This window comes from Arachis hypogaea, chromosome 9 (assembly GCF_003086295.3).
Source record: "Arachis hypogaea cultivar Tifrunner chromosome 9, arahy.Tifrunner.gnm2.J5K5, whole genome shotgun sequence".
Taxonomy (NCBI): Eukaryota; Viridiplantae; Streptophyta; class Magnoliopsida; order Fabales; family Fabaceae; genus Arachis; species Arachis hypogaea.
This window is the reverse complement of record NC_092044.1, coordinates 45973035-45983702: the sequence shown is the minus strand read 5'-3', so window position 1 is coordinate 45983702 and position 10668 is coordinate 45973035. Positions and strand designations below refer to the sequence as shown.

At 29.8% G+C, this 10668-nt stretch overlaps 1 protein-coding gene across 1 annotated transcript; it reads left to right on the top strand.

Moving 5' to 3' along the window:
• Window positions 1–4333: 4333 nt before the first annotated feature.
• On the top strand, window positions 4334–6308 carry LOC112710945 (small ribosomal subunit protein eS24z). Its single transcript, XM_025763432.2, has 5 exons — window positions 4334–4628; window positions 4807–4848; window positions 4964–5134; window positions 5825–5911; window positions 6017–6308. Exons 1-5 carry the CDS (start codon window positions 4557–4559, stop codon window positions 6056–6058), a joined length of 414 nt encoding a protein of 137 aa, XP_025619217.1. The 5' UTR covers window positions 4334–4556; the 3' UTR covers window positions 6059–6308.
• The last annotated feature ends 4360 nt before the right edge of the window (window positions 6309–10668 follow it).

Genomic DNA, 10668 nt, shown 5'->3' with positions numbered 1-10668 from the left:
CGTTTCATAAACCCTCCATTAATTATGTAACTCCTCCATTAATCTATAAGCGAGTTATGCTCAATCGTAAAACACAATAAAAAAATTCTTCCGCTTGAAATTGTTATGAATTCAACTAAATCTTAATATGTATATTCTACCATTTGAAAAATACAGAAATAGATAATAGAGATCATAACAATATTATTGGTTGATATTTAGTACTCTCATATTCTGTAACAAAATTAATCAAATTAAGATACATTGTTTATTATATATCTGAGTACTAATGTTTTATTTTAGATAAAAAATTATACATATACCAATATATTCCTTAATTAAATAATACATCAAACAATATAGGAGTTATAAAATTAACAATATAAAACGTCAAAATTAAAGTTTGGTGTCTAACTTTTTGACATCATTCATCCTTAAAAAATTTATTATATAAATTAAAGTTAATGGTCAAAATAATAATAATAATTTTTTAATATTCCATCTCAATCATACAATATAATATATAATGTAATATATAATATTTATATATTTATATTTATTTAACAAACAAGATTATGAATTCAATTATAAATACTTAAAAAAAATAAAATAAAAAACATATTCATAAGATTAATAATAACAAATATAATAAGGAGAAAAAAAAATATAAATCTCTTATTTCTGTTGTGTACTTTTAAATTGGGTGAATAGATATTCTTATAAAGTAACAACTATGAAATAAAAAAAATTATTACTCTAACTTATAAAAAAAATTTAATGGATACTCTTCAACTCATGCTTTTATTTATTATACATTTATTATGAAAAAATATATTGATATTTTAAATTAATGTAGAGTCCGAGTTAAAGAACTAGAAATTAAAGAATATGCATTTACATTCTTATATTAAAAAATAAATGAAATTCCTTCGTACTTTAGTTTAGTTTTTTTTTAATTTTATTTATGTTCTCATATTTTAGAGTTTTGGTAATGATATATATTTTTTAAAATCTAAAAATAAAATCAGGATATATCTCATTTCAATACAAACACAACGGTTAAAAAAATGCAAAATATTCATATTTTATTTAATGTATTTAAAAATGCATTGCATAAATAAGATTAATCCTTTTTATTATAAAATTTTTGTCCAATTAAAAATTAACCAATGATAAAATTTGATAACAATAAAATGTATTTTAATTTAAAAAAAATATAAATACTATATTAAATGTTACATGTTAATGAGTAAACAACTTTTAAATTCTCAAATTAAAGACATTTATTGAATAACTAATTCAAGTACCAACTATTTAAAAAATGTTACTATATTAACCCATGGCAATAATCATGAAACGCCTAGCAACATTTATTACTAAAAAATATATCTTTAATTTAATAATATTAAATAGATAATAAATACTTAATAATAAAAATATCTTATCAAATTAAAATTTAATAATATGAGAAACACAAAAAAATAAAGATAAATTACAGTATAATAAATAAACTATTTTTTAAAATATTTTTACATTCTTAATTAATAAAATACTCATCATATCATTAATTTATAGTAACAAATTAAAAAATAAATTAAAATATCTCACACATTAATAGACGAGATTTAAACATGTGAAAAAAATTAACATATAAAAAATACAATAGAAGCATAGAAAAAATAATTTGTTTTATAATTTGACATGTACCCATTGTAATGCATGTCTATTTCACCATGAAACATTTAACATGTGTTGTAATGGAAAAAAGTCTCTTTACCACAAGTAAACGCTCCTCATGAATTACTTGAAATTTTCTTAGACCCATTTGTAGAAGAGAACCATTTCAAAAAATACATTCGTGGTTACAATCATATTTTTTCTTTCACTTCGTGTAATGTACACATAGACGAACAATTAGCTATAGCAAATCATGGTATATATGCATTATGTGCTCAAGGATCAATGTACCAAATTATAGGAGGATTTCATCCGGATCAAGGGACATGATCACGCTTCTTGCAACTATATATATACGATACTGAGCACGAGTTACAAAATAAGATGCTAGAGAACACACAACTGCATGAAAGTTTAGTTTTGAAGATACAATAATTGTTGCACCGATATAATCCTTTTATCCATGTATTTTGCTAGCTTACACAATGACTAGATGTACAAAAGTGTAGCTTGGTAATTAAAGAGTAATCTGCTAATCAACCACAATACAGTCTCATAACTGCTTCACAAGTAGCAGCCATAATAGTCGGTGATGACATTGAAACAATGGTGTGTGGACGAGATATTAAAGTTCAAACTCATGCTAGTAACCTCAAGAGAATTTAGGAATTTGTTGGTTATTATGATCCACTACAATATCATCTTTTTTTCCATTTGAAACACATAGATGGGATATGAATACTCGAACTCAAAGAGAGAATAAAGTATCATGCCGGACATATTATATTTATATGTTCCAGGTACAAACTCATATTTGCTACATAATTTATAAACTTTCTTAGATAATAGTTTGAACCAATACATCATTTCACAATTTCTAACCATTTTCTAATATCCTCAAAATTCGTAGATCCGTCCCGATGATCACTCAACAGTTTTGCAAGTAGGACACCTTCTTCAACAATATTTTGACTACTATGAAAAAATAAAAATAGGCAAGTTAAGATGGGTTTGATAAAGATAACAAAAACTTTGAGCTGAACTATATCAAGGCTTACAAGATGCTTTGCACACAGGAAAGACTAATGTTGGTAAATATTTTTCGATTTAATAGCTACACGATTGATCATTACGTGTTTCCGAAGTTAAAATTTCAAACTAATAATACTTTTCTCTATAATTGATTTTAGAAAATGTTGGCAGAAGAACGATATTACCATCGTCGTTCGTGGGCAGTCATCAAGACATGACCTAACGGTACGAGGATGGAATGACTATTGTTTTTAAAAAAGACAATCCGGATATTTTTCTCACTATTACATGCAATCTATCATGGTCAGAAATAGCTTCGGAACTCAGCTCTTCTCAAACTTCACAAGATCGTCCGGATCTAACAACTAGAATTTTCAAAACCAAATTCGAACAATTAAAGGAGGATGTTATTATCAAGTGTGTATTGGAAAAGATAAAAAGTTATATTTATGTCATTGAATTTCAAAAAAGAGAATTGCCACACGTACATATGTTGCTAATCTTAGAAAACAATGATAAGTTGAGTGATCCTGACCAATATGATAGTTTGGTCAGAGCGGAAAGACCATATAAACAAGCAGAACCACATTTACATGAGGTAATGCTAAGGCATATAGTCCATAGTCCTTGCGAAACACTTAATCAATTTTCACCATGCATGAAAAATGGTCCATATAAATGTAACTATCCAAAAGAGTTCGTAGCAGAGACACGACGAGGTGATGACTCATATCCTCAATATAGGAGGAGATTTGATACTCCAATCCCTATAAACCAAAATATCATATAAATTAAATAAAGCTATGTTAATTTTGAAATAATGAAAAAAATATTTATCTGACAAATTTAAAAGATGAATGATATATTAACATCAATACTAAAATATGATATAAATAAGGTCACGTCAATATTAAAATAAAAAACAATAGTGATCTAATAAATTTAAAAAGTAAATAATATATTAAAAAAAATATAAAATTAATTACTTAAAAATAATAGAAAAACGACTGATCGTGTTTGTTGAGTCCTAGTAAAATATAATACAAATATCACTTATACTTTAAGTTTAAAAATTAAACGAGTTATTAAACTGTTTTAGTAATTGATTTATAATTTAAAAATTCGACCAATTTAATTATAATTCAATCGAAATAATCAAATTTTAATAAAATAATGTATAAATTATAAATAATCATACAAAAATATGATTATATTAAAATCACGATATCAACCAAAATTTTATAGAGCCGTGTAAGTATAACACAAGAATCCAATAACAATAGATATCTTAATAAAACATTTAATTATATTTATATATATCAGATAATAACAAAATATATTTAATTATATATATTAGATTATAACACAAAACTCAAATAACAAAAAAAATATCCAAGTAAGATTTTCAATTATATAATAAAAGACATCAACTGATTTAACCAAAATTTAATTATATTGACATCGGATTAAAATAAAATAAAATATTTATATACTTAATTGTATATATTAGATTATAAGTAAAGATAAAAAATCTAAGATAATAAGTTAAAAAATAATTAAAACCATTTAAATATAAATCTAATGAACTACTTATCTGTTTTATTAATTGTTATAACTCAAATACTATTTTTATATATTTTAATCTACGTCTAATAAAATAAACCAAAAATAAAACAAATAAAAAAAATTGTAGAAGGGAAGTAATGTAATAATGGGCATAGGCCCAAAAGGCCTTGAAAAACCCTAATTCTCTTTAGCAACATAGCTTATTAACTTCGGAAAATCAGCTGCCCCCTTCTTTATTAGAACTTAGGGTTTCAACACTGCACTCTTTCCGCACGCTTAGGGTCGCCAAGCTTCAAACAAACATGGCTGACAAAGCGGTTACCATCAGAACAAGGAAGTTTATGACTAACAGGCTCCTCTCCAGAAAGCAATTCGTGAGTTCGTTCACCATTCTCACTTTCGCACTGTTTTTATGGCTTTATCATGGACTTTAAGTATATAGATTTTGGAATAATTGGGATCTGATAACGATCGATGAATTGTGCGTTAGATAGGGTTTTATTAATAATAATGTAGCTGAGCCTCGTTTTCTCTTTAATTGTGTGGTTGTAGGTCATTGATGTTCTTCATCCAGGAAGGGCAAATGTTTCTAAGGTACATTCTGCTTGTGAGCTCAAAACTTCAAATTTAATTGATTTTTGTCAGGTAGTTATTAGTTGGACAATTATGGTGTTTAGGGTTTTTAATTTGTTGTGTTTGGAATATGAAGGCTGAGCTTAAGGAGAAGCTTGCTAGGATCTATGATGTTAAGGACCCCAACACCGTGTTTGTGTTCAAGTTCCGCACCCATTTCGGAGGGGGCAAATCAACTGGTTTTGGTTTGATTTATGACACTGTTGAGAATGCTAAGAAGTATGAGCCTAAGTACAGACTTATTAGGGTAAGAGAACTCGATTTTTTGTTCTTCTAATGTGGTTTTTGTTTGTGAGTGTAATTGCTATGGAATTGGAAACACTTCCATCCAATTACGATGTGTCTTTCAGTCCTTGTAAATTGTAAGACTGGTAAGTTAGTGCTTACTAATATTAATTGTGATTGGATGGCCTCTATGTATAATAATATAGTACTTCTTCAATTCATGTCAACACTTTTTTTATTTTTAGATTGGAGTGGCATGGGGTGAAAATTTGTTGATCTTTATTGTTGCTCCATAATGTGACTTGAAATTGTATACTGTTATGATCAATGAGCAATAACATTAGAGATGTTCCAAGAAGATTAATTTGAATGCTTGTGCATATTAGAATTCATTAGTTTTCAGATGAAATCATTAGCTCTTTTTAATCACTTCCATAATTTGTTCTGCTGGATTACTTATCCCTTTTGTGTATTAGAATTACGTTAAGATATTTTGCACAAGAACCTACCCTGTATGCAAACAATATCCCACATACTATTTTGCACTTAAGAATTATTGAACCTGTGAATTCTGTAGCTGAATCTTACCATGCTCATGTCTTGTTATGCATCCATTAGTTCATTTTTGTCTTAGGGAATCAGAACATTTCTTCTTCAAAATCTGTGCTTTGTTTTTGCATAATCCTTCACTATTCCTCTTTGTCATTTGCAGAATGGACTTGATACTAAGGTTGAAAAGTCAAGGAAGCAAATGAAGGAAAGAAAGAATAGGGCAAAGAAGATCCGTGGAGTAAAAAAGGTAAATAGTTGCCAAAAATAAATTCTTTTGTTATTGATAATCGTTCATCCTGTATTGCTCTTGTTTAGTAAAAGTAGTAACCTCAGTCATTTTTAATATTTTCAGACCAAGGCTTCTGATGCTGCCAAGGCTGGAAAGAAGAAATGAGTTTTCAAACATCCCGGTTCTGTTTTTAAGATTCTTGTGGTGTTGGAATTTTGTAATGGCTATTTTATTTTATAGATTCCTAGATTGAGATGTTTCGGTAAATGCCCTTATCTTTTTGGCTCTTAAATTATTAATGTTCAGTTACAACTTAAGATTTAGGAGAACTCAGTTGATAACTTACGGCTGTTTTCAAATGTTTGCTAGACTGTGATTATGAATTCCTATGGTGCTTGAAAATTTGACGGATCAATCACTTATTTTATAGGATTTTTATATGCGGTAAATAAATCATTTATGATCATAAAATGTTGTGATGTTTTAAAAAGAAAATAAACTATTTTTCTTTTGGATAAATATCGCGATGCATTTATTTTTGTGAAGAAGAATGTCAAATTGAAATTAGCTTTTGCGTATGCAAAGTATAGTTCATATGTGTACGTTAGCAGGTTCTAAAACCTAGTTATTTTTTAAATATAAAAGTTTTACCTACTATGACATCTTTATTTTTTTTTGGTTGACCTACTATGACATCTTAGTAGACATATTTTAGTCACTAGTACAGAAGTCTCAGGCACATAGGAGACAAATATTTTAGCCGCTAGTGATCGGGTGGGCTACCTTAATCTGGGCCTAAATTGAGTGAGCTCCATCAGATTATGTTTTTGTATTTCTTATTTTGGTGGCTCGATTATGTTTTTGTTTAGCATAATAGTAAATATTTATAGTTAGTAAAAATAAATTTTAAATCGTTTACTTTGATTTAATTTAATATTTTTAAAAGTAATAAATTAAATTAACAATTTACATTATTAAAGATATACAAAATCATAATTTAAAATTAAATTAATAATTAAATACTATTATTTAAGATATACTAACACTAATATAGAATTAAATCATTATTCAAACTCTTCCCCTCTAAATCAATCATAGCGGCTTATTTGAGGAAATTGTTTTAATTCGATTTTCTTTCTATATACGATATATTAACATTATATGACCCCGTCCCCTAATACTAAGGGTGAAATAAGGTAAGTATAAATCAGGCTTGCAATTTACTATATGCACAATTTTTTTTAAGTGAATTTTATAGTATTTTTGTTGTGGTGTTTAAATTGCTTAATTTATCGTGTAAAAAATAAGATATTTAAAATAAAAAGTAAATTATTTAAAATTTATTAAATATTATTTATTGTTTTTAATAATTTAAATACAATGTAATAGGCACTATAACATTTATCTTTTTTCTAAGTCTAAATTACTACTAGACCTGATTTGGCCTAGAGTTTGTTGGATAATTAGACATTTTTTCTTAAAAAATTTTTGGAAAAAGGACAATCTAATTCCTAAGCTTTTATTTTGTGGACAATTACGTCCCTGAAGATCTAAAAATACAAAAATGACCCCTTACTATTCAAAACGCATGACAGATCGGTCCTTCCGTGCAAAATGCTCCCTCAGACGTAATGGAGGCAGGTGATGTGGCGCTTAGTTGGCGTTGACGGGTGACCACCGTAACGGTGCATAGGTGTAAAGGTTGATTGATATTCGGGACAAATTTGTCCCTGGATGAAAAGACGACGTCGTTTTGCTTATGTGCCCTATGTCTTCAAATGGAACCCAGTCATTATTGTCGTTGTCATTTCTGTTAGAGCTTGAGAGTGGTGGTCTTGTGCAGTGTTCAATGGCCAGCAACGGAGTTTCATCTAGCACACGACGCGTTCCACTGCCGTGAATCGTTAAATGCGTGAAAGCTGGAGAGGAGAAAGACAAGATTGCTCCGACGTGTGAATGTGGAGTGTATGCCATATTGTACAAATCGAGGACGACGACGAACCCCAATAGATTGTTCTTTGGATGTCCATTCTTTAAGGTAAGTTGGTGATTTTGTATTTCTTACTTTGGTGGCTCGATTATGTTTTTGTTTAGGATAATAGTAAATATTTATAGTTAGTAAAAATAAATTTTAAATAGTTTACTTTGATTTAATTTAATATTTTTAAAAGTAATAAATTAAATTAATAATTTACATTATTAAAGATATACTAAATCATAATTTAAAATTAAATTAATAATTAAATACTATTATTTAAGATATACTAACACTAATATAGAATTAAATCATTATTCAAACTCTTCCCCTCTAAATCAATCATAGCGGCTTATTTGAGGAAATTGTTTTAATTCGATTTTCTTTCTATATACGATATATTAACATTATATGACCCCGTCCCCTAATACTAAGGGTGAAATAAGGTAAGTATAAATCAAGCTTGCAACTTACTATATGCACAATTTTTTTAGGTGAATTTTATAGTGTTTTTGTTGTGGTGTTTAAATTATCTAATTTATTTTGTAAAAAATAAAATATTTAAAATAAAAAATAAATTATTTAAAATTTATTAAATATTATTTATTTTTTAAAATAATTTAAATACAATGTAATAGGCACTATAACATTCATCTTTTTTCTAAGTCTGGATTACTACTAGACCTGATTTGGCCTAGAGTTTGTTGGATAATTGGACATTTTTTCTTAAAAAAATTTGGAAAAAGGACAAACTAATTCCTAAGCTTTTATTTTGTGGACAATTACGTCCCTGAAGATCTAAAAATACAAAAATGCCCCCTTACTATTCAAAACGCATGACAGATCGGTCCTTCCGTGCAAAATGCTCCCTCAGACGTAACGGAGGCAGGTGATGTGACACTTAGTTGGCGTTGACGGGTGACCACCGTAACGGTGCATAGGTGTAAAGGTTGATTGATGTTAGGGAAAAATTTGTTCCTGGATGAAAGGACGACGTCGTTTTGCTTATGTGCCCTATGTCTTCAAATGGAACCTAGTCACCATTGTCATTGTCATTTATGTTAGAGCTTGAGAGTGGTGGTCTTGTGCAGTGTTCAATGGCCAGCGACGGAGCTTCATCCAGCACACGACGTGTTCCACTGCCGTCAATCGTTAAATGCGTGAAAGCTGGAGAGGAGAAAGACGAGATTGCTCCGACGTGTAAATGTGGAGTGTATGCCATATTGTACAAATCGAGGACGATGACGAACCCCAATAAATTGTTCTTTGGATGTCCATTCTTTAAGGTAAGTTGGTGATTTTGTTTTATTAAGTTTGATTATACAGACTTTATTTATGGTGTTTTTGTTTTGGAATGATGAACATGCAGTTGAAAAATTTCATTCATTACAAGTTCTTCTTATGGCAATAGGAGCCATGTTTTGGATGATCATGTTTCAACAATAGGAGCCAAAGAAAAGTTTATGACTGAGAATGGGGTTGATGATCTGAAAGTGTATCTTAGGAAGAAAGTAGTGGAACAGAGACTAACTGATTTGGAGAAGAAGTTGTTGCATCTGGAGAGGAAGAAAAAAGTTAATGTGTATTGGGTTATTGTTGTAGTGGTTGGTATAATTTTTGCTTCCGTTATTGCCAAATTGGCTGAAAAGTGGAAAAGTAGGTCAGAAAAAATGCTGTAATGAGGTATGGGATGAGTTCCCAAGAGGTGTATGTTTTTTAGACAAAAGTATTGTATTAAACAATGCTATATCCAGCAAATTGATGAAAAATGTGTATGAAGCTATTGCCCTAAACAAGTTCATGGCATAATCTGTAGAGATTAATCTCATGAAAGAGATGTTAATATCATCAAAGAAGTCTAAACATGCCTACTGCAAAAAAAGGCATAACTTAAGCCTGTGAGTTATACAATCACATTGTTTCCAAAAAGAGTTGGTTTGTAAATCACATTATTTCCAAAAAAGATATTGATGTCATAACTGATCTCTAAACATGTAGTGTTAACTACTAGGTTTGTTTAGTCCTGGAGTGGGGATGAACTTAAACAGCCGTTGAGTTGCTTTGGCTACTGATGCCAAAGTTTGTGGAAAGGCTCCTGATGTAATTTGTTGTTGTGGAGAGGGCAGGTGCTGTTTAGGCTATGGAGGTGGTACAGATTGAGAGAGTGTTTATTTGCCCCAGATTTTCTCCTTATGGTTTGCTTAGGTCTAAATGGCCTAGGAGCAGGCCGTGATGAAGACTGGGCGGGACTCCTAAATGGTGCTTGCGGAGGCCTTGATGGTGTCGCAGCCACTGCTACTGAGGGTCCAGATTCTTACTCAGACATCGGGGCAGAGTTTGTATTCGAATTACCTTGCAGCAAGGTTGAAAGAATTGTGAATGCATCAAAAATAACAAACAAAAGCCAACAAAGTCTATGAGAGGATACCTCATTAGCAACTGAATGTTCAGTAGAATTCTGTTCAAGATGAGGAGGGTTGGTTGCATCAGGGTGACTCTGCTCCCCAGTCTGAAATGCCATTTAGTGTTAACAGTCTCAATAAAGCATATAATAAATTAAGACTTTTAAAACTCTAATGAATTACTATGGAGATAGGTAAAACCCTTTGTAATTTTAAAATGGACAACTAAACCCCTGAAGTTATTATCGGAGGGACAGTAACATCCCTGAGTAACTAAATACTACCTCTCCCTGACGGGCTGATTGTTACAATGGAAGCACCACAAGTGAGAGCCATTTGTTGGGCTTCTTCCTTGGCTTCTTCGTCTTTGCCCTCCAGTTTAGATTGGATGGTGCCCC

Excerpts from the sequence above, each read along its gene's own strand:
- LOC112710945 (XM_025763432.2), top strand. The coding sequence starts at position 4,557 with ATGGCTGACAAAGCGGTTACCATCAGAACAAGGAAGTTTATGACTAAC. Across the intron at positions 4,849-4,963 it reads GAAGGGCAAATGTTTCTAAG|GCTGAGCTTAAGGAGAAGCT; the intron begins GTACATTCTGCT and ends TGGAATATGAAG. Across the intron at positions 5,135-5,824 it reads CTAAGTACAGACTTATTAGG|AATGGACTTGATACTAAGGT; the intron begins GTAAGAGAACTC and ends TGTCATTTGCAG.